The sequence below is a fragment of the Chaetodon trifascialis genome, chromosome 14 (assembly GCF_039877785.1).
Source record: "Chaetodon trifascialis isolate fChaTrf1 chromosome 14, fChaTrf1.hap1, whole genome shotgun sequence".
NCBI classification, from domain to species: Eukaryota; Metazoa; Chordata; class Actinopteri; order Chaetodontiformes; family Chaetodontidae; genus Chaetodon; species Chaetodon trifascialis.
The window spans coordinates 1,548,641-1,576,273 of record NC_092069.1 but is presented as its reverse complement, the minus strand read 5'-3'; the positions used below and the strand labels follow the sequence as shown (position 1 = coordinate 1,576,273).

General features: G+C 43.6%; 1 protein-coding gene across 1 annotated transcript in view; it reads left to right on the top strand.

Moving 5' to 3' along the window:
- eipr1 (EARP complex and GARP complex interacting protein 1) overlaps positions 1-27,633 on the top strand; it is a 155,429-nt gene that overhangs the window by 38,734 nt on the left and 89,062 nt on the right. The window contains exon 5 of the mRNA XM_070979313.1: positions 17,233-17,332. Within this exon, the coding sequence (XP_070835414.1) occupies positions 17,233-17,332 (100 nt within the window). The remainder of the gene's footprint in view (positions 1-17,232; positions 17,333-27,633) is intronic.

The window sequence follows — 27,633 nt, the reverse complement described above, 5'->3', positions numbered from 1 at the left end:
CGGTTGAGAGCCAATATTGGACGGGGATGTTTCAGGAGCTGGAAGGCCTCCAGTGTCGGCAGCAGATGAGGAACGGCTTCTGATAGTTATTTAACCCAGGCAGGTCGGTCAAGGCTGGCTACAGGTCCTCGGTGTGGAGAGCTGGCGGCCGTATGGCAAAAAAAAAAACTCTAGGTTAATAATAAAGTTGAGAGTCTCTTCGTTGGCCTGTCGAAAATGTCTTCAAAATTATTATTATTAAATTATTATGACTAGAATTTTACTTTGGAAAAGTTATGTGGCTTAATATGGCGAGCAAAAATTAAAGTTTCATGAAGATAAAAAATTAGAAAAAGAAAGTTTTTTGTATAAAAAAATCAAGCTGCTAGGCGTAACTGTGAACAGCAACTAAAGTACTGAGAGGACAACGAGACAAAATGAAATCAAGACTAAGACTAAAGAAGGACTAAGAAGGAATGAGAAGTAACGAGAGAATGAATGAGGGAAGAAAGACTGAGCGTCTGCTGCACGCAGCAGACAGTATTTTCGCTCCAGGGCGTGTCTAATGACCAATAGACTGTCACGCATGTGAGATGGTTTGCAGGCGAGCGATGTGATTTCACCTTGTAGAGCGAGAATTAACTTATGATTCGTACAAGGGACTCATCTGTTTCTCACTATTGTCAATCACATATATTCTAAATGATCAATTTTCGATGGCATTTCAACATCGTTCACAACATGTTAGCCATTTTTTTTATGAATAATGACAACATTCTTCAATAATCATGATAACATTATCTAATACTCATCCTAACATACATGATGACTAAGGGTATAAATAACTTAATAGGACAAAGAAATAAAGAAAGGTAGACTATATTTGCCGAAATGGTTATTACTGTTATTGTTACTACTTATAACAGTCTCATGTCAAGCATATACAACCTAACCGCTACGAATGTCTAGGTGGCCGTATGGTTCCATGGTAGAAACTCAGACAAACTTTTTAGGAGAATTAAAATCACAGTTTTGTCATTCTATAAGCTGGAAACACTGGAAAAGCATTGATATCATACAGATTATGAGTTTAGTACTGTAAGAACATCCAAAGTTAACTCAAACATATAGATTTGATTATCCTGGTGTGATAGAAAAGAGCACACAGGCATGCAGGATTAAAATAAAAAGGATACAGGGTAGAAAAATAAAAAAATAGCTACTGTATGTGTAACCCACATAAAAAATATGGTTACCAAACCCATACATGTAGTTTAGAGGTGTAGTTGCATGCCCACTAGAAAGTGGCGCACCCACTCTGTACCTCACTGTGAAGACAATTTAGTGCCTGTCTGGTGGCTTGGTCTCTCTTTTCATCTGAGACGTTGTCCTGAGAGCGTGCATTTGTGAGCAAGACCCAGAAACCTAACCGGGCACACGGTGTGGCCAGCCGTGGGTTCCACCTCAGCAAACTTCAGACCTTCGATTCACTCCATTCACTAAGATACAGATAAGACACACTATAAAAACTTACCCGGGTAGTCATAGGAGCAGTGTGCACACACAAGTTAAAGTCCAAATATATATATCAAAAATCTCAAATCCAAATAATTAAAGGTATCCAGTTTTCTGAGCCTAAAGTGGATGTTGCCGTCAGCATTGATGTTAACATTGAGTAAGACTAAGGGCGCTACATATGTATATGTACACATTATAAAAATACATTTTTATGTAAAACTACCAATGACATGAGAAAATACTGTTGCATAGAAAAGAGCATTGAAGTCAAATATGGGTAATAAATACAGCGTTTGTACCACTGCACATTTGAAAAAATATACAGCACATTAAAAATTGCACAGGATTTAATGGATGTGAGCATATATTAACATAAGTAACAGGAGTTACTGCAAAAACAGTCTGGCAGCTGCTGCAATGAAGGACCAGTGGTAGCGTTCTCTCTTACACAATGGATGCCGCAGTCTATTACTGAAGGAGCTCCTCAAACCCCCAACCGTCTCATGCAGGGGGTGGGAGTGTTAAGGATTAACCTTAGAATATTTTGCTGGACTCGGAAATGCAGACCGGTAGGCAGACTGAATGAACAAAAGAATATTTATTACAAAAAATGACACTCTTAAGGAGAGACGGGAGAGATCCGAATGAACTGGCAACCAGATGGCCGGTGGCCATAACACCCCTCCCCTTAAAATACAAACTGTCAGTTTTGTAACCCCCTAATCAAAATACCTACCACAACCTGGACAAAGCATGTGCCAACTCGTTATCTGACCCCTTTTCATGCTGAACTTCCAGATTGTAGTCCTGCACAATCAGTGCCCACTGCATGAGACGTTGGTTGTGGTTGTACACGCGGGATAGAAACACAAGTGGGTTATGATCGGTCAGAACAACAACTGGAGAAGAACACGATACATAAACTTCTAATTGTTGGAGTGCTAGCAACAAAGCAAGAGTCTCTCTCTCAATAGTGGAATAATGGAGCTGGTGCTTGTGGAACTTCCTCGAAAAATAACCCACGGGATGATCAATTCCCTCAGCATCCTCCTGCAGCAGTACTACACCCGTGCCCACCATGCCCACGTCAACCTCTAGCTTGAAGGGCCACAAGGGATCAGGAGCGGTGAGCACAGGTGCATGGCTAAGAAGGGACTTCACACTCTCAAAGGCTTGTTGGCAGTCTGGAGTCCACACAAAGTTTACTTTGGTCTGATTAAACTCGTCAATGGGTGGACTACAGTGGAGAAGTTTAGGCAAAAACATCGGTAATAACCAGCCATGCCTAAAAATCTGCAAAGGGCTCTTCTGGTAGATGGGACTTTGGCCCACCTGTCTCCCTAAGTAGGTGACGGTAGCCCTGCTGAATTCACATTTTGCTAGGTTTAGTGTGAGCGACGCTGCAGCGAGTCGGACGAACACCTGCTCAAGGCCTCCCATGTGCCTCCCATGTGGTGGTATACACAATCAGGTCATCCAGGTATGCATTACAGTTTGTCAAGCTGGCCCGGAGGGTGTTTTACCAGACGCTGATAAGTGGCCAGAGCATTGCACATACCAAAGGCCATGACGCTATATTGCAGGAAATAATCTGGGGTCACAAATGCTGAAATTTCAGAGGCATGGCTCATGGCAGTGGGACCTGCCAATAACCTTTGAGATGGTCCAACTTGCTCACAAATTTTGCTGTACCCAAATTATCAATGCAGTCCTCCATGCGCCGTAGAGGATATGAGTCAGTGCTTGTGACAGCTTTACTTTACGAAAATTGGTGATGAACTGAGAAGAGTCATCAGATTTAGCCTCTAACAAGCACGGTGAACTCCAGGGACTAGAGCTGGGCGTGGATAAGCCATGTTGCAGGAGATACTCTGCCTCCTTTTTTATTAGAGCGTGTGGCCAAAAACGAACTCGGTGGGACTGAATCCTAAGGATTCCTGAATGGCTTCACAAGCAGCAAACAACACAAACGGAACCCCTTCATCCCAGCTTTTCTCTGTTTCCAGACAATACTTACGAAGCATGGATTTCAATGTCTGTCAGAGGATGACTTATCTGGGCTGGCGGAGCACCCCAGCTCGGTGGCGGTTTTGTGGGGAGTTGAGCAGCGATCTCCGTGTCAGTCTCTGTCTTAGCCTCCTCTGAAAGGGTTGACATAAGCACACTGTCAGATAAAGACACATCCTCATCATCTTGATGTGTGCGTGCTTGTGCGCGAGTGATTGCACAGGTGGGAAACAAATCTGAATGTGCATGCGTTACCTTACCATCATCCTCGCTCTGAGGAGAATCCAAAACTTCCAGAGCAGGAGTCACTTTATCACCTGCTATGTCGTTGCCCATTAAAAGGGCAACACCTCTGATTGGTAATGCGCGGCAAACAGCGATGGGGAAGAAACTGGTGATTAACTTTGATTGTACATGGATGCGGTGTACCGGCCTGGGAATGTAACCCATTTCAATGCCGCCTAACACAGAACCATAACCACAGGCAGACTGTTCAGAAAACGGCAACGCAGAGGCAAGAATTACCGACTGTGAGCCACCGGTGTCTCTCAAAATGCGCACTGGTTGCTGGTCATTAGACTCACATGTCAGTGACACTAAACCATCAAATACAATGAAATGAAACTCTTGATGCTTGTTTTAAGCCAAAACAAGCATCAAGAGTTTCATTCTTAATAGATTTAATATTTTTGCGCAGCTCTGCTTGAATTAACCCGACGCCTTTTGGCTGTGAGGGGAGGTGATGGTGGCATTTTGCTCTTAAGTTTGCGACATCCAGCAATGCCATGTCCAGGTCTGTGGCAGTAGTAACACTCTTTATCATGCTTTGTTGTAGCAGGTGCTTGATGTGAATTAGGCTGTGTAGCCGGAGTATGACGAGGCAGAGACTGATGAGTCAGCACATACTCATCAGCTAACACAGCAGCAGCAGAGAGTGATTTTACTTTTTGTTCATTCAAATACACAACAATGCAGTCCGGCAATCATTTCTGAAATTCCTCCAACAGTATTAATTTCAGGAGCAAGTAAAAATCCCTTGCTTGGCAACTATTGCTCCATTTATCAAACAAGGTTCCCTTTTCCCTCGCAAACTCAGCATAGGTCTGATTTGGGGCTTTTTTGTGATTTACGAATTTTTGCCTGTATGCCTCAGGGACCAACTCATAGGCACGCAAAATGGCTGCTTTTATGCCGTCATAATCAAGGCTGTCCTCCAGAAGAAGTGCAGCGACAGCTTCTTGGGCTTTCCCATGAATTTTGTACTGCGTCAAAAGAGGCCAAACATCAGGTGGCCACTACAGAGCAGAAGCAATGCGCTCAAATGCACCAAAGTAGGAGTCCACTTCAGCTTTACGGAATGTAGGTACTAAAGCAATGTGCTTACTGATATCGAAAGCTGTGCGTGGTAAAGTGGTGGAAAGAGGAGACATACCTGTGCCGTCAGTGCCTGCATGCGGTGCCTGCATCTCCTTCTGAGACTGCAGCTCCAGTTGATGCGATTTAATGGCTTTGTCAGCTTCTATTTCCACCTTTCGGATCTCCAGCTGGTATTGCAACTGTGCTTATCTATATTGTATCTTCTCCTGGGATTCCATTTGGAGACAGGCAATGCGGACTTTCACCTGAGCCTCGAAGGTGGGAGGTGGGAGGCGGAGGGAGATCACACCTCCATGATGAGCCGATCCCGTGTATCGGTGGCCGTAACAGTGGAGTGAAAAGGGTGGTGCTGGTGTCAGCGATGCTGCGAGGGGTAAAGAGGGGTTGTGGAGAAGTAACTCCGTAAGGTCTGGGCTCTGGTGGATGTGGGAAAGAATGAAAATAGAATCAAATCTGTTGAAAAATAGATTCAATTCATTTGCCCATTCCCGGTCTCCAGATTCAGTGCCCCTCCCGCCGTCACTGCTGTGGCCTGAGATGGTTTTCAGCCCTCTCCAAACCTCTCTGGCATTGTTCATCCGGTAGCTGTTATTACCTCTCCAAACCTCCCTTTCAGGATATTCCCCCTGCGCCCTCTTCAGCTATTTTTTTCCCCTGATCTAAAGACCCTCTTCTTCTCATTCAATAGAGTTTTCAATTCTGGGGACACCCAGCCTTTGTTACTTACCTATTTATACCCTCCTGGTAGGCACAGTGATTTCTACACAGAAGTTTATGTAGTCTGTGATGCCAGTTGTTGAACTGTCATTGTCCTCCCCGTGTGGACTGCACAGCACCTCCCAGTCAGTGGTGTCAGAGCAGTCCCTCAGCGCCATACTGGACACCTCAGACCATTCTCTCACATACCTTATGATTGATGGTTATTTATTCACCAAAGGTATGAAGGCGGGAAGCAGATGAACAAGGTTGTGATCAGAATGGCCCAGCAGTGGCCATTCTGATGAAGAACTGTCAGCATCCGAAGTGTTTGCATATGACAAGTCCAGTGTTCTGTTGTCTCTAATGTGGAATTTAATATACTGGTGAAGGTGGGGAGAGTGGAGGACAGGGAACTATGATTAAAGTCTCCAGAGATGAGGAGGGCCTGGGGGTGAGATGTCTGCAGCTGTGAAACCACAGTGTGTAGTAGCTCACATGCTGCTGCTGCATTGGCCAACAGGGGGATGTACGCCGTTACCACAATGATGTGCGAGAAAACCCTTGGGAGATGGCTGAATGCTAACAACTAGCAGTTCTGTGTTTTTCATGCAGCGCTGCTCCTTTACACTGATGTGATCTCGGTTACACCATCTGTTGTTCACAAACATCGCTGTGCCCCCAAACTTCCTCTTACTGCACTCCGTCACTCTCTTGTCTGCTCTCAGAAGTTGAATTGTCCAGTGTAACATGCAAGTCCAGCATGAGTTCATTCGGCCAAGTCTCTGTGAAGAACATCAAACTACACTCCCGATACTCCCTCTGCAGACTGGTTAGTGCTGTTAGTTCTTACATCTCATTTGAGAGAGATCTCACATTCCACATAATAAAAGATGGTATGGATGATTTATACCGTCTTTTCTTTTCATGGCACTTTGCCCTACCTCTGCATTCTCTCCTCCTTCTCCTTATTTCTGTGGGGATCTCTGGTCCTTCCACTGGGAATACCTTCATGTCACATAGCACTATCTGCTGTTCCTGTGTGTAAACAATGGAGCTGTGACTGTATGGATCTCCTGATGTTGTTTTAAGTAATCCAAGACAGATTAGAAAGCAAATAACTCACCAGTTGTACGTCCATACATGTGCACGATGGACAGAGACTAGTGTTAGAAATAACATGAGAAAAACACTCTAAGACAAAGAAAAATGATTGGAGCTGCTGTCACTAGCTGCCACACACGGCGCCACCTTGGTAATAGTATACATCTACCTGCTACATAATGAGGGCTGAAAAGTTTTTAACTTATCAAAGCTATACATTTTTGGAAAGTGAGGCCATTTTGAAGGTTAAGACTTGGTTTTAAGGGTTAAGTTTAGAGTTAGGTTTAGATTTAGAGGGTTATGGTTAGGTTTAAGCATTTAGATGTGATAAGGGGGTAGGGAATGCATGGTGTCACTGATTGTTGTCACAAGGATAGAAGTGCAAGTGTGTGTGTATGTGTGTGCGTGCCTCAGCAACCATGAATGTACAGCCCTTATAAACTCCCAACCCCCAACCCCCATATTTGAAACATTAAATCCAAAAACTTTAAGTTTGTCTTATCTCCCCTTCACTCTCATTTCTTTTATCTCCCCAAAAACACTCTCACTTTCTATTGCACGCACCCTCTCTCAAACACTGGAATTGTTGGTGCTGCTTCAAGCTGACAAATGATTCCAACAAAAAGGAGTTGTCTAATTGAACTGCTTAAATAAATGCTGTAATTTCATAAATCTCTAATGACAGCAGCTTTCAGCTTTCGGCTGCTAAGACTAAGGTTAGTGACGGTGTCTGCCGTAACCTGCCTTCTTTCCACCATGTGCCATATGAACAAATTTCTAGGATCGTGCCCTCACCACCTAGCAATAAAGGTTGTACACACAAAAGAACTTTAGGGGAAAAATGTTATTGTAACCCGCCTGAGAGGCAGGAGTACGTTGACCGGTATAGTCTAGACTCGAATCGAGGGGTAATGAAATGGACGAGTAATAAGGCACAAAGATAAGTTTAAAGTGAACAACTGTAACAAAAATTTAAAAAGAATGTCTACATCATAGTCGACATTAATAAATGTCTCTGAAATTGGTGCACCTATAATAATATACAATTCTTCTTCCTCAAAAACAATGTCTCATTTCAATGTGTTTTTGGGATCTTTCCCCAAAGTCCAACAGGCTGGAAGCAAGGCAGATGAAGAAGCAAAGGAACTCTTCGATCTAGGGCTCAATATGGGTGGCTCGCCATCCCCTGCATTAGGGAGAGAATGAAATCCAACTAGTGTCCAGAATCTAGGGTGTTCAAAAAAAAAAAAAACAGTACAACTTCAAATATCCATCCATTTTCTATGCCGCTTATCCCTTTCGGGGTCGCGGGGGTGCTGGAGCCTATCTCGGCTGTCAATGGGCGGGAGGCGGGGTACACCCTGGACCGGTCGCCAGCCGATTGCAGGGCACAAGCACACAACCATTCACGCTCACACTCACACCTAGGGGCAATTTAGAGTCACCAATCAACCTAATGAGCATGTTTTTGGTCTGTGGGAGGAAGCCGGAGTACCCGGGGAGAACCCACGCATGCACGGGAAGAACATGCAAACTTCACACAGAAAGGCCCGACCCGGGAATCGAACCGGCGACCTTCTTGCTGTGGGGCACGTGCACTACCTGCTGCGCCACCGTGCAGCCCAACTTCAAATATTTAACCCAAAAACGTTGAATAGCTGTTTAATTGTGATGTTAACATGCAAAATATCCATCCATCCATCCATTGTGTATACCCGACTATCCCTTTCAGGGTTGCGGGGGGGCTGGAGCCTATCGCAGCTGTCATTGGGCGAAAGGCGGGGTACACCCTGAACCGGTCACCAGTCAATTGCAGGGCAACATATAGAGACATACAACCATTCACGCTCACACTCATACGTAAGGACAGTTTACAGTCACCAATTAACCTAATGAGCATGTTTTTGGTCTGTGGGAGGATGCCAGAGTGCCCAGAAAGAACCCATGCATGCACGGGAAGAACATGCAAATTTCACACAGAAAGGCCCTGCCCGCAAAATATCATTTTCACAATTATTATAGACCATTTAACTGTAAAATGTGAACAAAACAAAACACTGAGTTGCAGTGTTGACAGAGCCAATTTCCTTGTAAGGGTAGACAGACTGATCCAAGTTCTTAGTGAGTGCAGACAGACTCATCTGAGTTCTTCTGTGAGAGCAGACTGACAGGGCAAGGGCAGAACAGGTGTGGGCTAAGAACCTGAGCTCAACAGGGAAAAAAAAACAGGAGTGCAAAAGGCAGGCAAGACAAAAATACTGACAACTAATAATATCCATCCATTTTCTATGCCGCTTATCCCTTTCGGGGTCACGGGGGGGCCGGAGCCTATCTCGGCTGTCAACGGACGAGAGGCGGGGTACACCCTGGACCGGTCGCCAGCCGATCGCAGGGCACATAACAATAATATGATTAATTAATATATTATTAATGTGATCTTCAGGTCTGGTCATTACGTAGCAAGGCAGACAATACGATGAATACTGGTTGTAATCCGGGTGCTTGTATACTGAGTGAGCATGTCGGTCTTAATTGACGATTGTGTGTGTAGGTGTGTTCGGGGCGCCAACCTGCTAGCCACGCCCTGCAGCAACACAGACACAGACTAGTCAGATATACAGGTGAAAAGGACTCCATATTGTTTGATCATGCTTCTTTCTTGTCTCACTTCAGTTGGACAAAAATAGTCTAATCCAGCGATGGTAAAAGGAGGGTGGTAAGGCAGGATTTGTTCCTGTGACAAATCTTCCATCTTGTGCTCACCTGATTTGCCTTTTACACATCGACATGCTGGGTGTATACTGGGTTGTTTCCACTTTTGCCATTTCAACTGGAAATGCTTGTCTCTGGACATGGGTAATAACATCTTGTCATCATCTTGTACCACTGACTTTCTTCAGGCTTCCAAAGAAACTCAGGGGCATGTATCCATCTCCTTTGCTGCATGAACTTGTTTGCACTCAGTCCTTTTGAAGTGTCATTGGCAGGAATGTCTTTACATGTCTCCATTGAGACAAATTTGTGTTGTCATGGATCAGTGAAAATCTGTTCGCTGTGTTGGTCGTAAACTTAGTGTGTTCATGTCCAATGTACTAGAGCACTGTTTGACTGTCTGTCCAGAAGACAGAGGGTTTTAAGTCAAGGTGCAGTTCTTTCCTCAGCATTTTATCTACCTTGACTAACAGTGCTGCAGCCATCAGTTCCAGTTGCTGTACTGCAGTGTGCTTTAAGGGAAGGACTCTGAGCTTTCCAAGGGCAAGAGCAACATGCACAACATGCTGAATGTTGATCTGCCTGATTTAGCTCACAGAGCTGTAGCCACTTTTCCTGGCATCAGTGAAGTGATGACAGTTGTACACACTTTAGTGTTCCCTCGGTCTTAGACTTCATACATTGTGCATTACTGAACTCCTTATCCTTACCAGACTGCTGCTTGATTGCTTGTTCTTTTTTCTTGTCAGATAGAAGCAAGAGCTGCTTGGCTATTGCCGACCCACTGAGTGAGCTGAAACCCACTTTTGCAGCACAACGCAGTCAGTTTTTTCACCAGCTGAATGGGTTCACATTCTTTATTCTTTAGCAACTTTACACAGCCATCAACATAAAAATGTGTCTCACTGTTTAAGCTACCCGAGGAGAAAACCAGCTTTCATTGTCATCATCCATTTTTCATAATGTAAAGTTTGTACAGCTTGGGGTGGACACAGCGCCAAATATGTGAACAAGCATACAGTACTCTTTTAGGACCTGACTGGTATTACCTTGTGGTCACCACAAAAAACACAGATAGTCCACATCTGATTTTTCCACTTTAACCTGATGAAACATTGACTTGATGTTGGCCATGATTCCAATGGGCTTTTGGCAAAATCTCAAAAGGACTTCTACAAGACAATTAGTCAGACTGGGGCCCTGCAGTAACTCTGTGTTAGGATACACCTTAGTAAGAGGCTGCACCCTCATTTTTTTTTTCTTTTTGGGGTGGCACACCATATAATGTAGTATGTACCTAATCTTTCCTGGTGACTGTGTCATTTCTGTGGGACCTCCTCTGCATATTTATCCTCAAATATGTCAGAGGAATGCTACACAATCCTGCTTGACCTACTGGTACTCTTTTCATTTTCCTTTTTAGGTTTTGCGGGCACTGTTCTGCCACTTGGCATTGGTAGGCATGTTGACCTTGGCTTTCCTGAAAGGTAACTTTAGGTTGTTATGTCCATTTTGTGGGACTGCCTTACTGGCTATCTCCAAAAACCTTTCGTCCTTAACTGACATGTCTGTCTTTTCTTTGCATGCTATTTCCTGAAAGTCTTGATTATACTGTGGGATCAGAAGCTTCTCCAGACTTGTAACTGATATCCTGTTCACAGTCACACTCATTGCACTACCATCGCCACCATTCCTTAGTGGCCTGTTTACAACCCACGCAACAGAGTTCTTATGGCAAAGGGAGGTTGTAATAGCTCTGAAGCATTTGTACCAATCAACAGCTCCATGTTAGCATTGATACCAGGAAGCTTAACTTAGATACACCCATTGCGCTATGCCTCTCTGCCTGGGATTGCTACTGATGGGAACTGGCATTTCTTTCTGAGTGAAAACTTCAGGAAGAGTTAAGAAGTTGTTGCTGTCCAGTGCTGACACTTAGACTCCAGAGATCACATGAGCCTGAACCATTTTTTCCTGATTCATTATAATAACTAGAATTGGTTTTTTTCGTCCTTTGATTATGAACTGAGACATGGGAGTTTCGGAGCAGAAGGTGGCAGTGGAACAGGATCTAGAATATTGAATACTTGCAAACTTGCAACTGCCTTTTGCTGCCTTAACTTGCTGTTAATAGGCTTAGTTGTGCCATTTCTCTCTGAGGTTGTATGGTAACTTAAGCAAAATACTTTCATGTTGGACACTGTATCTAGTTCCTCCAGGTATTCCATTTCCTCCATAGCATTATAGCATCTCCTTTGGACCAGGAGAGAGCATTTTCCATTTTCAGTAACTCCTCTGCTCTCTGGTAGCCTCTATTTGGAGACATGTACTGCTTTTGCTTTCGACGGGCCTTTGAGCTCGGCCTTTTGTGAACTGTATAAGGAACTGCTGTCTGTCTTTGTTTGATGTGTCCACCAAAGAGTGGGATGCTTCCTTTTGATAGGGTAGACAGAAATTGTTGTTTCACAAGAATTCTTGCTATATCATTTCGGTTTCTGTGCAGAGCTAGGCGTGGAGGAAATTTGCCATTCCATTGTGACAGACTATGTGTGTCTGGAGCTGATCTGGCAGCTGACTGAGAAATCACAGGGGGAGTGACAGAGGGATCACCATGAGCAACATATGCTAAAGTCTACTGTGGTTGTTGTTGAGCTTTACTGCTGGGCCAAGGCTGGATAGCAGACTGATTTTGTTAATTATCTGCATTTAAATCAAAAAGTGGAAACTGAACCTAAGCACCGTGCCTAACCACTACATCTCTCCAACCACCATTTGTATTCTCGCCCTTCTGAAGAGAAGATTCAGGTAGAAATTCTCTTGGCTGAGTGACAGAAGAGGAAATTGCAGCTAAGCTGAGATAGCTGGGGTTTTCTATGGCTGAAATCCACTATGTTACATTGGCAAGGAAAGCTACTATCTGCACACATTGAGGCTGATGCCAGTTTTCACTGTCTTCCTTTTTTGCTCCTCGTCCAGCACTTCAGAATAGGATGCATGCAGAGCTTTAAAATCATCCACAACTCATTAAACTTTATCATGTTTCCTTTAACTTCATCAAAAACGTGCTTATCTGTCATCAAATTATTCACAGTGTTCATTCTTCATGCTATATGGGACATTTTTCCTGCTCTGGATGAGCTGCCTCATTCATGTCTTTAACAGGAGACATCTCGGCTTCATCAGAAATTGACATTTTATTCAAAACTTAACTTCTAAAAACAACAAAACAAACAAACAAACAAAAAACACTAAAAATATTTCTTTGTTTGGTTCTAAAAGTTCAGAAACACTTCTTAATATTTGCAGTATCCACATTTTCCATTCATACTAGCTTGTGCCCATCACCACTGTCAAATGCTGAATGAAAAATTATGAGTAAATCACCAGTGAAATTAGTTTTCTTGATAATTCATATAATAGTGTTTCTTTGTTTAGATCACCATGTGTCAAGCTGACATTTTTGTCTTTGGTCCATGAAAAGCTCCAAAAGTCTTCCAGTGTCAATCCACAGCATGTCATTGACAAACTGAAGTGGCAAAAACCTCAAAACTGGGTTTTTCCCCATAACCCCTCTGTCACTGTCCTCTTCATTATGTTTTTACCACGTACAGAGAGCAGGTGCAGTTTGTCAGACTTGCAGGCTTCTTCCAGTAAAAAAGTCAGGGGGAGTTCACCATTACCACTTGATCAGACTCTATTTTAGATTAAAATAACTTAACATAAAAATGCTGTTAATCGCTTCTATTCATGGAGATGAGCTGGCTACTAAGTTTGAGTTTGATGACAGTGTCTGCTGTAACCCACCTTCTCTCCACCATGCGCCATATGAACCATATGAATTTATAGAGTAGCGCCCTCACCACCTACAGTGGCCTGAAAAAGTATCTGAAGCATTTGGAATTTCTCACATTTCTGCATAAAATCACCATCAAATGTGATCTGATCTTTTTCAAAATCACACAGATGAAAAAACGGTGTCTGCTTAAACTAAAAACACCCAGACATTTATAAATTTTCATATTTTTAATGATGTTTGCATACAAGCAATGACAGAAGATGGAGGAATAAGTAACTTAACCATCACATTTAATAGCTGGTTTCCCCCCCTTTGGCCGCAATAACTTCAACCAGACGCTTCCTGTAGTTGCAGATCAGTCTGGCACATCGATCAGGATCGATCTTTGACCATTCCTCTTTACAAAACTGCTGCAGTTCTGTCAGATTCTTGGGATGTCTGGCATGAATCACTGTCTTGAGGTCATGCCACAGCATCTCAATAGGGTTCAAGTCAGGACTTTGACTTGGCCACTCCAGAACCTGGATTTTGTTCTTCTGAAACCATTCTGAGGTTGATTTACTTCTGTGTTTTGGATCATTGTCTTGTTGCAGCATCCATCCTCTTTTTAGCTTCAACTGTCTGACAGATTGCCTCAAGTTTTCCTGCAAAACATCCTGATAAACTTTTGAATTCATTTTACCATTAATGATTGCAAGTTGACCAGGCCCTGAGGCAGCAAAACAGGCCCAAACCATGATGCTCCCTCCACCATGCTTCACGGTGGGGATGAGGTTTTGATGTTGGTGAGCTGTTCCGTTTTTCCTCCATACATGACGTTGCGTGTTCCTCCCAAACAATTCAACCTTGGTTTCATCAGTCCACAAAATATTTTGCCAGTAGTTCTGTGGAGTATCCAAGTGCCTTTTTGCAAACATTAAACGTGCAGCAATGTTTTTTTTTACTCAGCAGTGGCTTCCTCTGTGGAGTCCAGGGCAGCTTTAAGCCACTCCTAGGTGATTAGACACACACCTGACTTACATAAAAAAAAAAAAAAAAAAAAAAAAAAAAAAAGCCATTAATTGCTCTCAAAGTCTCCTTAGGCAGAAGGTTCAATTAGTTATTCCTCCCCCTTCTGTCATTGTTTGTTTTAATTTAAGCAGACACTGTTTTTTCATCTGTGTGATTTTGTGAAAGATCAGATCACATTTAATGGTGATTTTATGCAGAAATGTGAGCAATTCCAAACGCTTCAGATACTTTTTCAGGCCACTGTACCTATGGAGGATGCATAAATTGCAAAAAGAACTTTAGACATAGAGAAAAATAAACTAAATTGCGGCTCCTACACCATCTGCAGCAAATTAGTTCTGGTGCCTAAATCTATCCAAACTGCGTCCATTTCACAACATTAACCACATGTTAGAAAAGCTTTTTGGCAGGAAGGTTTTGTGCATCATACATGAGATGCTGAGGATTGTGACAAAGTGGTGTTTGTATTTGATGACCTGGAATGAGAATATGGTTTAAACCTGGTATTTCTCATTTGTATATAAAGAGTAGGCTACACTAATATTATTAGTATTATACTCTATATAGAATTAGATTCCAGTGGTGGTGTTTTTGACTAATTGTGATCTGTTTTTTATTATGTCCTTAAGTCCAAAAGTCAAAATTTATTGAAAAAGGGTTAGGGTTATTGTAGATTTAATACTTAAGTTCACACCTTGTTTGTGTGTTATGAACTAACTATTCGGCTTCAATCCATATTTGTTGGTGTTTAACCTTTCAAAATAAAATGTAATAGCGGTCAAAAAATGGTTTGCTCTCCTGCTTGCCATGCACAAAGGGAGGCCCACACCTGTATTAAAAGGGCCGTCTGTCAGCAAGGGTGTGATTACTTTTTCACTGTTTTTTATGCCTTTATTGGATTAACCGTGCCTACATGTTGAAACTGGGGAGTTAGAGTTGTTGAAGAAAATTGATTTAATTTAAAAAAGACTAACTCATTTAATTCCATGAGTCACTTTATTCAGTTTGAGATTATTAGATATTTGTTTATTTATTTTTTGCGAGGGGGTTAAGGATGTCAAAAAGAGTTTCTTTCAAGACAAGACATTCAAGTTTCTTTTTTCTTTTTTTTTTTTTTCAATTTTCTTTTCATTTTCAGAGGTATTGCATCCAATCAAGATATTGCCAATGTATACAAGTAATCCAAAAAAATGAAACAGTGCAGTCTTGGCAGTACAGATACAATTTTAAACCATCTCAACCTCGATATTCCTCTTCTTTGTCTTTTCAAAGAAATAAGAAGAAAGACATCCCTTTATTAGTCACAATCCACACAACATGCAAAGTTACAGGCCATGCTTCTGTGAAATTCTTTTCTCCGCTTTTATCCCATCCCGGCAAGTCCTTCCTCCGCAGCATACCAGGAGCGGTGGGCTGCCAGCTGACAGCAGCGCCCGGTCACCATTGGTCAGGTGGTGATCTTCTTGCATGATTTTAGTAGGGGTTTTTTAAGGAAGATACAGCTGATCAAAAATTTAAGACCATATCTCAAAAAACACCCCTAAAATAGAAATAAAATTTAATCTGTCCATTTACAGATTAAGCGAGTGTGTGATTTTTTTCCCATTAGAAATATGTTGTCAATCATGTCCACCCATTCTCTCGATGTTGGGGGTTCGGGTTGCAACCAGTGTTTGGTGATGTTTTTCATAGCTGCAGTTATCATTATTATAAATAGATGTTTATTGACTTTTCCAGTAATAAAGTCAGATTTACCCAAGATAAATCGTTCGAAATGGTTGGGTATCTTCATATGAAATATTTCTTCCATTGTTTTATGTACCTCTGACCAGAAATGATGTAACCCTGGGCATTCCCAAAATATATGACAGTGGATTGTGTCCCATCTCCCACATTCTCTCCAGCATGTGGGGTCTTCCCCTGTGTAATGAGTTTTCATCTTTGGAGAAGTAAAAAATCTTACTCATTTCCATGCGAAATTTTTCAATTTGTTTATTATTTGTTCTACATTCCTTATTCCCCAGTACTGATTGATTTGAGAAATACTTACTTACATCTATATCCTTCCATCTTGCATTATACTCCTGATTACATAAATTTGGTAAAGGCCTGATCTGTATTGAATGAAAGTAATTTCTCAGATGTGATGCCTTCTTTTTTTGGAAGTTGCAATGTTTTGAATCTTGCTCTCGGTTTTTCCCCTTGCCAGACAAATCTCAAAAGAATTTTGCTGTTTAATTTCAACAGGGAGGGCCTGAAACAGAAACAGGATTCTTGGGAGGATATTCATTTTAATAGCTTCTGTTCTTCGTCTTAAACTCACAAATGGGTTGGAATTCCATCTTAATATATCTGCTTTTAACTTGTTTAGGAGTGGGTTGTAATTCATTTCTGTAGTTTTGGTTATTTCTTTTGACAGCAGTATTCCAAGATATTTTATTGCCACTTGGTCCCATCTGACATGGAATCTGTTTTGGAGCTCTAGTGGTGCATACAGCGCCACCCCGTGTTCATCGTTATTAATGTTAACACCTTTTATGTTGTCTTTCTGCCTGATCCATTGGGCTATCGGCTCTATGAAGAGTGCAAAAAGAAGCCGTGACATTCCACAGCCTTGTCTTGTGCTGCATTCTAATTTGATGGTCTTTGATAAGTGTCCATTTATTTTAACTTGGGCAGTTAGGTTATTGTATAGAGAGCTAATTGCATTAATTAAACTATCAGGAAAGCCAAATTTCTCAAGGACCCTGTACAAGAACTCCCAGCTCACTGAGTCGAAGGCTTTTTCTGCATCCAAACTGACCAATAAGGCCTGTAATTTTTGTTCTTGAATATGGCTTAGTACATGTAGTGATTGTCCTATATTGTCAACACTTTACATATAGAAAGCATGCATCCGTGCATGTGTTCCCAGACATAATCTGGAAATGTACACAGCTGTTTAAAATTTGGTTAGCTGTGGCATTATACAAGCTTATATTTAGCAGTATTCTAGACTGATTCTTGACTGTGACTTGGATGTGTATTAACAGTGTGCTGTGGGAGCCCATGGGGGATGGCAAGCGTGTGATTTCACTGGCTGATAACCATGCACTACTCTGGGACCTGCAAGAGAGCTCTACTTGGGCCACAGTAAGACACACACACACACACACACACACACACACACGCACACACACAAATGCACACATTCACACATAGTGTAAACCACAGTACATACACAAATTTACACACAATATCATACAGTAGCTCATATAGAAAGTCATATAACTCATAACATGTGATATATCACTCAGCCACATCCTCTCGTGTTGTCAGATGCACACATCCATGCACACAGCTGAGTGACCACTGTTCATTCTGTCTCACAGTGTGCTACTAGGGCTGTCAAATTTGGCCAGAAATTCTGTTCAACTATTTCTTCTGGTTTTGATTATTCATGGGGGACCCTCTGGAGACTGAGGCTCATATTGAAGACATGTTGAATAACTCCACACAGTTGGGGGGCACAGGCTTTGAGCACCCTGGGGCTGACACCATTAGGGCCTTGAGCTTTGTTGGAGTGGAGTCTCATCAGCTGTCTTCTCACCTGGTTTGCAGTGAAGCACACTGTGGAGGTGACAGGTAGGGGAGGTGTGGTGTAATCCTCAAGTTGGTGAGTGAGGATAGTCTGGCAGTCTGAGGAGGTGTGAAGAGGGCTCACACAGGAAGATGGGGGGGTGTGAGAAGGAGGAGAAGGAGGAGGGGGAGAAGGAGAAGGAGAAGGAGGGGAGGAGAGGGGAGTGGTTGATGATGGTCGTCCAGGACAGACAGCAGCGGAGTCAGAGGCAGCATGAGCCAGGCCTGCAGTGTCGAATCTATTAAAAAACAAATTCAGCTCGTTTGCCTTGTCAATGCTGCCTTCAGCTCCTCTGCTGCTTGTCCCTAAGCCAGTAATGGTCCTCATACCACTCCAGACCTCTCTCAAGTTGTTTTGCTGGAGTTTCCACTCCAGCTTCCTCCTGTATTTCTCCTTAGCCTCCCTGATTCTCACTTTCAGTTCCTTCTGTATCGTTCTCACCTCCTCCCTGTTACCAGCCCTGAAGGCCCTCTTCTTCTGATTAAGGATGTCTTTGATGTCCTTTGTCACCCACGGCTTGTTGTTTGGATAACAATGGACAGTCTTGGATGGGACAGTGGAGTCCACACAGAAGGTGATGTAGTCCGTGATGCACTCTGTGAGCCCATCAATGTCCTCCCCATGTGGCTCACAGAGTGCCTGCCAGTCTGTCACCTCAAAACAGCCCTGCAGTGTCTGATATGTCTCCTCTGACCATCTCCTCACTGTCCTCGTGGTCGCAGGCTGACTTTTCACCAGAGACACATAACAGGGAGTGAGGAACACAAGGTAGTGATCTGACCTGCCCAGAGGGGGGAGGGGGGAACAGCTGTATGCATCCTTGACATTAGCATACAACAAGTCCAGGGTTCTCTCCTCTCTTGTTGGACAGTGTTCTTTCCATGATGATGTGGTTGAAGTCACCCGAGATAGCGATGAATGCACTCGGGTGTTGGGTTTGCAGACGGGCCACGGCGGAATGAATGACATCACATGCCGACGTCGGGTTGGCAGAGGGGGGGATGTAAACAGTAACAATGATGGCATGTGAAAACTCCCTGGGCAAATAATATGGCCTGAGTCCAACAGCCAGCAGTTCAATGTCCGGGTAACAAATACATTCCTTGATGGTAATGTGACCAGGATTACACCAACGGTTGTTGACTAGAACGGCGAGCCCCCCTCTTTACGCTTACCGCTCTGCGTGCAGTCCCGAACAGTCTGAAAGCCACTGATGGAGACATTGTCCATAAGAGGGTAAACCAAATCAAGGAAAGACACACTACTTGAATATTATTTCAACATTTTAAAAGATCTACATACCTACACATTACAAAATAAAACAAATATGATAATTTCCTGATCTATGTTGTTGACTTATTTGTTCAGGTTGACCTACATTTGATATGCAAACTATGAATGAAAAAAAAAAAAAGTTTCCAATTGGAGCCAGTCCATGTGTCCTGAAAGATGGGAAAAAATCTGTCAAGTGTTATTTGTTTATGGACCCTATTTCTCCCAGTTTTTGTATCCAAATGACTAATGGAGACAACAATTTTTTAAACTAGTCTAGTATTGTGTGAGAACGCTGCAACCAGCAACGGGCTGCAGTGTAATTTCTCCAGGTGTTTGCACACCAGCAATGTATGTCCACTGAAAGTTTTTGTTTTTGCCACTGACAAGCTCCAATTGTTATTCTAAGTGACAACATTATGGAAAGGATCCCTACAGAGATAGACCTTTTTGTTAAAGAGAAAGATCCTTTTTGTTTAACCAGAAATAGCTGCGATATTGCTCTCACCAAAGCCACCAGACTCCATTTACAGAAACAGAAATTTTATCATCTCAAAATGCAATTCATTCAAATACAAATTTATACAAATAACTCACCATAACATTTGTGTTTCCTTTGTTTCCCATCTTTCACAATCAACACCAATTCTGGTTGAAATAAACTCTTAATTCACGGAATCGGGAGAGGAGCAATAGAGAGGGTGGACATCATAAAAGCAGTGGGGATATTTTCAAAGACTGGGCAGGTTTCAAAGCTGTGACCACTTCAATATTATTTTGGTCAAGGCTTTTCCACAGTGCTAATAATAGACTTGTTTAATAAGTAAGAATCCACAAATTTTCTAATTTTCTGATTTACAAAACTTCGCAAAAATAGTAAAGCACATTATTATTTCTTGATTAATATGTCAAATTGTGGTTATTTACTTTAGTGGTTGAATGTTATGCTTGATTAATTTCTGACTTCTCAGAGAAGCCCAGTGAGCCGGCTCAAATTTGGGTATAAAAAGGTGAATTCAGTTTGAAATTTCTCATTCCTGTTCAAAATGGTAAAATGTCGAGAACTTACTGAAAATGAAAGAGTCCGCATTAAAGCACTTCATGATGCTGGATGGTCTCTGAGACATTCTCACAGTGTGGTCAAGTATGCTTTGGAGTCAATTGCCAAGTCTGGTACTTACAAAATGCGCCAAGGAAGAGGCAGGAAACAAAAGTTAACTGAAGTAGATGTCAGACACCTCAAGATTTTAAGTACTAGAGACAGAAGGAAGACTTCAATTCAATTCAATATTCCTTCAATTCAGTATTCCTTTATTCGTCCCTCGAGGGGAAATTCTGAATTTCACAGCAGCATCAATAATCGAATAGAATATTAAAAGACAAAGTGCATGCAGTTAACACAAAGTATAAGGGTGTACCGGGAATAGTATTTACAAACCTAAAATATTGCACAGTTTACAGAGAAATATTGCACAGATTACAGGCTTTTATGTACTGAAATATTGCATAGATTATTGCCCAGGTTATTGCACAGATTGTTTTCCAAAAAATTGTTCAGTTCAGTTATTGCACAGAATGTTATGCACATTAATGTACCGCCTACTTGGAGCAGTTTCTATTGTAAAGTCTGATGGCTGCAGGAAGGAAAAACCTGCGATACCGCTCCTTCACACACTTTGGATGTAGCATCCTGTCACTGATGGAGCTCCTCAGTGCAGTGAGTGTGTGTTGGAGGGGGTGGGAGTCATTGTCTGTCATGGAGGACAGCTTGGCTGTCATCCTCCTTTCCCCCACCTCCTCCACCTGTTCCAGAGGGCATCCCAGGACAGAGCTGGACTTTCTGATGAGTTTGTCCAGCCTCTTCCTGTCAGCTGCTGTGATGCTGCTCCCCCAGCAGACTACACCATAGAACAAGGCAGAGGCCACAACAGAGTCATAGAAGGTCTTCAGGAGTGCCCCCCGCACCCCAAAAGACCTCAGCCTCCTGAGCAGGTAGAGTCTGCTCTGTCCTTTTTTATAAAGTGCAGTGGTGTTATGAGTCCAGTCCAGTTTGTTGTTCAGCTGAACACCCAGGTACTTATAAGATGTGACCATCTCAATGTCCCTTCCCTGGATGTTCACTGGTGATGGGGGAGAGTGCGGGCGGCGGAAGTACACAACCAACTCCTTGGTTTTATCCGCATTGATCAGCAGGTGGTTCTGCTGACACCAGTCCACAAAGTCCTGAATGAGTCCTCTGTATGACCTATCGTCCCCATCTGTGATGAGGCCGACAATGGCAGAGTCATCAGAGAACTTCTGCAGGTGGCAGGTGGGTGACAGGTGGGAAAAGTCTGCTGTATAAAAGGTGAAGAGGAACCATTCCCTGGGGGGCCCCCACACTGCAGAGGACAGTCCCTGACACACAGTCCCGTGTCCTCACATACTGTGGGCGGTTGGAGAGGTAATCCACTATCCAGCATGTGAGGTGTTGGTCTACTCCTGAAAGCTCCAGCTTGTTCCTCAGGATGGCTGGCCTGATGGTGTTGAAAGCACTGCTGAGGTCCAGGAAAAGGACCCGAACAGAGCTCCCCGGCAGCTCCAGGTGAGACAGGGCTCGATGGAGGAGGAAGATGAGGGCATCGTCCACTCCAATGCCAGGCTGGTACGCGAACTGCAGCGGGTCCATGGACGAGCTCACCAGGGGGCGCAGGTGGGCAAGGACCAGCCGCTCAAAGGCCTTCATGAGGTGCGATGTTAGTGCCACCGGCCTGTAGCAGCTAGGGTCCTTAGGATGGGGGGTCTTTGGCACAGGTACCACGCAGGATGTCTTCCAGAGTCGTGGCACCCTTCCCAGCCTCAGACTCAGGTTGAACAAATGTCCAATGATCCCGCTCAGCTGATCAGAGCAGGATCTGAGGAGTCTGGGACTGAGGCCATCCGGTCCTGCAGCCTTCCTGGTCTTTAACCTCCTCAGCTGATTTCTCACCTGGAGAGGTGTGAGAGACAAGTTGGAGCAGGGGGGCTGAGTGTCTTGTGAAGTGGCTGGGGGGCTGGGAGGAACAGTGGGGGGTGACGTTGGAGGTGGTGAGCTGAATACTGCGGGGGGGGGGGGAGGGGTACTTGGGCAGAGTGCTGGCAGAACAAAGGAGGGCTGCTGCAGGGCTGGTACAGCTGGGGGAGGGGCAGATGCTTCCTCGAACCTGCAGAAGTAGCTGTTCAGCTCATCTGCCCACTTTGAATCCCCGGCTGCCTGGGAGTTTGGCTTCTGGTGGCCTGAAATGGTTTTCAGGCCTCTCCAGACTCCTCTGGTGTTGTTCTCCTGTATTTGTCCTTCCCCTCCCTGATTATCCTTCTGAGCTTCTTCTGAACAGTTTTCAGCTCCTCTTTGCTTCCTGACTTGAAGGCCCTCTTCTTCTCCTTTAAAAGAGCCTTAATGTCAGGATTAATCCAGGGTTTGTTGTTGGAGTGACACCGTACAGTCCTGATGGGTACAGTGTTCACACAAAAGTTTATGTAGTCCGTGATGCTGTCTGTCAAACTGTCGATGTCCTCCTCATGAGAGTCCTTGAATATGTCCCACACGGTTGTCTCGAAGCAGTCCTTCAGAGCCTCTTCAGCCTCGCCAGACCACCTCTTCGCTGTGCGGGACACAGCTGGTTGCCTGTTGACAAGGGGCTTGTAGACAGGCAGGAGATGAACCAGGTTGTGATCAGCTCTTCCCAGAGGAGGGAGGGGTGATGATTCGTATGCCTCCTCGGTGTTGGCATAGAATAAGTCCAGTGTTTTATTGTCTCTGGTGGCACATGTGACATACTGGATGAATTTGGGCAGAGTGGAGGACAGAGAGGCATGATTAAAATCCCCAGAGATCAGTAAGAGGGCCTGTGGTTTCTGAGTCTGCAGCCTGCTGATCACGGTGTTGATGACGTCACAGGCTGCGTCAGCGTTAGCAGAGGGGGGAATATACACAGCCACCACTATGGCGTGTGAGAACTCCTGCGGCAGATAATATGGCCTCAGACTAACAGCCAACAGTTCAATGTCCGGGCAGCAGTGCTGCTCCTTGATAGTGATGTGCCTGGAGTTACACCATCTATCGTTCACAAACACTGCCACCCGCTCTTCTCTGTCCGGTCCGCTCGAACGAGTGAAAATCCATCCAGCGCCACAGTCGCGTCCGTGTGCTGCATTCCCAGCCAAGTCTCCGTGGAAAGTAGCAAACTGCACCGCTGGTAGTCCTGCTCATGTCGCGTCAGCGCTGCCAGCTCATCCATCTTGTTGGGGAGAGATCTTACGTTCCCCATGATGACGGACGGGAGAGTCGGTCTGTAAGCTCTCCTCCTGTCGCGACGTTTAATCCCTGCGCGGCACCCCCGCATCCTCCTCCTTAACTCGCGGGGGACATCAGGTCACTCCTCCGGCTGTACAGCTGTGTTACGCAGGCCCAGCAGCTGATCCCTACTGTAAACAATGGGAGCCATTGTCTCTCACGGACCCACAGACGCGGAGAAAGTGTATGGGTTGTAAAAAGTGATTACAAAGTAGCGCCAGAGTCACCGTATTTAATGTCTCTGATGCGCCAGATTTTAACAAACACGTAGATGAAAAAGAATAAAAGAAGACGCACAAGAAAGCAGAAAAAGATAAGAAAAACTCTTAAAGTCTAGCGAGCTGCTGTAAAAGGCTGCCGCTCGTACGGCGCCGGAAGTATATAAGACCACTGCTGATCTTCAGTCAGAGATGAATGCTTCTAGATCAGAGTCTGAGAAAATCTCCAGAATGACCAAAAGCAGACGACTGACGGAACAAGGCTTAAAGGGAAGAACAGCTGTCTAAGAAGCCATTATTGAGGCCTGCAAACATCCAGAAACGCCTCAGATTTGCCCGGGAGCACAAACACTGAACTGTTGATGACTGGAAGAAGATGCTCTGGACAGACGAGTCCAAGTTTAAACTCTTTGGTCAGCATCATCGTGTTTATGTCCACAGAAAAGCTGGAGAACTTTTTGATGCCAGATACGTTGCACCCGAAGTGAAACACGATGGAGATTCCATGGTATGAGGTTCCATTTGTGAAAACGATGTGTGCAAATTTGTGAAAATCGGCGGTATCATGAACAAGACCGTTTACCACAACACCTTAGTGCATCATGGAATCCCTTCTGGACTGAATCTGATTGGACGTGGGTTCTTATACCAATAAGACAATGACCCCAACCATACTTCAAAGCTGTGCAGAGACTATTTGACCAAGAAAAAGGAATCTGGAGTACTGAAGCTAAAGGACTGGCCAAGTCAAAGTCCGAATTTGAATCCTATTGAACAAATTTGGGATTTTGTAGATTCAAAGATTGATCGCACAAAAGTTTCATCTAAAGCAAGTCTGTGGTAACAGCTAGAAACTATTTGGAACTCAGTAACAAAAGAGTCTGTCGAAAAGTACATAAAAACAATGCCAGCAAGAATGCAAGCTGTTATCAAGGCTGAAGGAGGCCTTACAAAATATTTGGTTTATTATGTGTGAAAAAGGACTATTTAGTTGTTTCTGTTTGTTATTTGCCAAATAAATAACAAGAACATTTTTCTTCTCGTTTTTTTTTTTCTCGTTTTTATGACAAGTGGCCACGAGAAAACCAGCAACAAGTCTGCCAGGGGGCATTTTGAGTTATTTACAGATTCTGAAAGTGTAATGGAAATCTGAAAATGTTTGAGGAAATTGTGGCCATTTGAATGTAGGCACTTGTCAAACTAATTATTTGAGAAATCCAGCCTGAAAGACTCTCACGCCAGGTGACACAGTGCTGCTCATTGCGTACATAAGGCCAACCCCCTAACCATTGTTCAAAATATTGTAGTAGTTTGAATAACGGTTATCAAATGGAAATGGAAATTCTTTTGTTACAAAAAGCCCCTGAATAAAAATGAAAAACAAGAAAGGGTAATATACTTAAGAATTAGAAGGAGCAAATGTAGATACTTATTTCTAATATTAAATAAAATAAAATAAATTCTGTCACTCTGTGGTGCAGTGGGATGGATCAGTCTGCTGCTGAATGAGCTCCTATGGCTGATCAACACACTGATATTTTACACTCCAGCTCCTCCGCTGCGAGGCCAAGGCATTCTCAAGTCAACACAACTTTATTGTCAATGCTGCTATATGTACAGGACATTAACAGAGGCTGGCACTTGATGATCATAAACTCCACAAGGGGTGAACACTGTCTACAAATCACCACAGCGCCGTGGGTCTTACCTCCCTCAATGTCTGTGTCAATGTCTACTCAGTAGCATGTTAGCCAGTCCAGCTGGATGGAGTCCGGTATGCTGTTATTGAGCCATGTTACCGTAAAAACAAAAACACAGCACTCTCTCACAGCCTGTTGGGTCAATCTCAGAAGGTGTATATAGTCCAGTTTGTTGTCCAAGGAGCATACATTGGCGAGTACGATAGATGGTATAGCCGGCTTGTGTGGATTCGCCGCTAGCCTAGCCCAGATACCCTTGCACTTTCCCCGCTTCTGCCTCCTCTCGCACCGCCTGCGGCGCTTCCTCTGCGGGTGTGCTGCAGTAGTGGGGCGTTTGCCGGGTTTAATTTGCGAATTGCTGTGTTGCCGATGTCAAAAAGAGTCCCACAGCTGTATGTGCGCATTGGGACAGACAAGCACGCCGAAAACATAAAATCACTCGAACATACAGACGAAGACAAACATGTAGACACCACATTACCGGCATTGGCATAACCAGAAGCTGCATAAGTGGTTCCCTTTTAACGTGCAGCTGATTGGCCAAAAAAAGAACAGAAGCACGTGAATAGCCAAAGAAAGCCAGTATGCTAATTTACTGTTGAATCACCACACCCCCAACTAGGACTGTGAATTTCCGCTAAAACAACCCTAATTCAAATACAAAGTTTACTGTTTTAAGGCCCCCAATACTGTTATTTGGAACATGGAGTGACTTCTTCATGATTTCAACTTACATATTCTGCAAAAAAATGAAAATCACTTTTCACAGCGATTTTTCGTTGTTTACTTAACTTTTGCCGGGCCGGGCTTGTTTTCTTGTGGCGGGTCCCATTTGGTAATCTCTGAATGTGGACATCAGAACAATGTACCCGTATATGATAGTTGAACATCTTTCTCATCTTTCTCAGAGAGAGAGAGAGAGAGAGAGAGAGAGAGGATTAAAAGGATTAAAATCATAACTAAAAAACAACAAGAAAACAAGCTATGACTTAATGTTTTTTAGTCTTTCATTGAACTAATTTGCCAAATCTTCAATTCTTCAGATGCAGTAGAAATGTTGCTGGGATTGTTGGGTCTCTGTAGATAAAAGAGCTTGGCCTGTACCAGCTCTATATGGAAAGTGTCCTGAGACAACTTCTGTTGTGATTTGGTGCTATATAAATCGAATTGAATTGAATTGAATTGAATTGAATTGAATTGAATTGAATTGAATTGAATTGAATTGAGGGCTGCACGGTGGCGCAGCAGGTAGTGCGGGTGCCTCACAGCAAGAAGGTTGCCGGTTCGATCCCTGGGTCAGGCGGGGCCTTTCTGTGTGAATTTTGCATGTTCTTCCCGTGCATGCGTGGGTTCTCTCCGGGTACTCCGGCTTCCTTCCACAGACCAAAAACATGCTCATTAGGTTAATTGATGTCTCTAAATTGTCCGTAGGTGTGAGTGTGAGTGTGAATGTTTGTCTGTCTTTGCATGTGGCCCTGCAATCGGCTGGCGACCGGTTCAGGGTGTACCCCGCCTCTCGCCCATTGTAGCTGGGATAGGCTCCAGCCCCCCGCAACCCAGAAAGGGATAGACGGTATAGATAATGGATGGATGGATGAATTGAATTGAATTGAATTGAATTGAAAAAAATAAAAAATGTTGAGTTCCTGTGGTTCCATAGTTTCTGGAACTATTTGTTCTTAAAGGGCTCCATCCCCCAACTTCCATGGAGAGACTTCCACATGATTTTGGAACCTATCTGCAGAGATTTGCTCTCATTCAGCAGTGGTGGAAAAAATACTCAGATCATTTAATTTAGTCATCATAGTATAACACCACACAGGTAGTCCAGCTCCTCCTAGACGGCACATCCATATGTTAAAGAGTTTGGAGACCCTGTGGTGAACGTTATGCTGTCTGTAACATCATCCAGCATGACCGGTTTGGCGGGGGGTCAGTGATGGTCAGGGGAGGCATATCCTCGGAGGGTTGAACAGAGCTCCATGTCATAACCAATGGTACCCTGACTGCTGTTAGGTACCAGGATGACACCATCCGTTGACTCATCAGGAGCATTTCCCAGATGTTGTCACACAACTGAGTCACATTATGAGTTGCTGTGATGAAATTCATGCAAGTCTGAACCGCCTGTGATTTAAATTTTTTACTTTGATTTTGGTATCTGCTCACGATTGTTACATCATTTTGTTCTCAACAAATTAAACAATGTACATCAATAAATATTTTCAACTTGAATAATTCATTCCCAATGATCCGATGTGTGATTTAAGTGTTCCCTTAATTTTTTTGAGCATTGTATATACAATGCAATG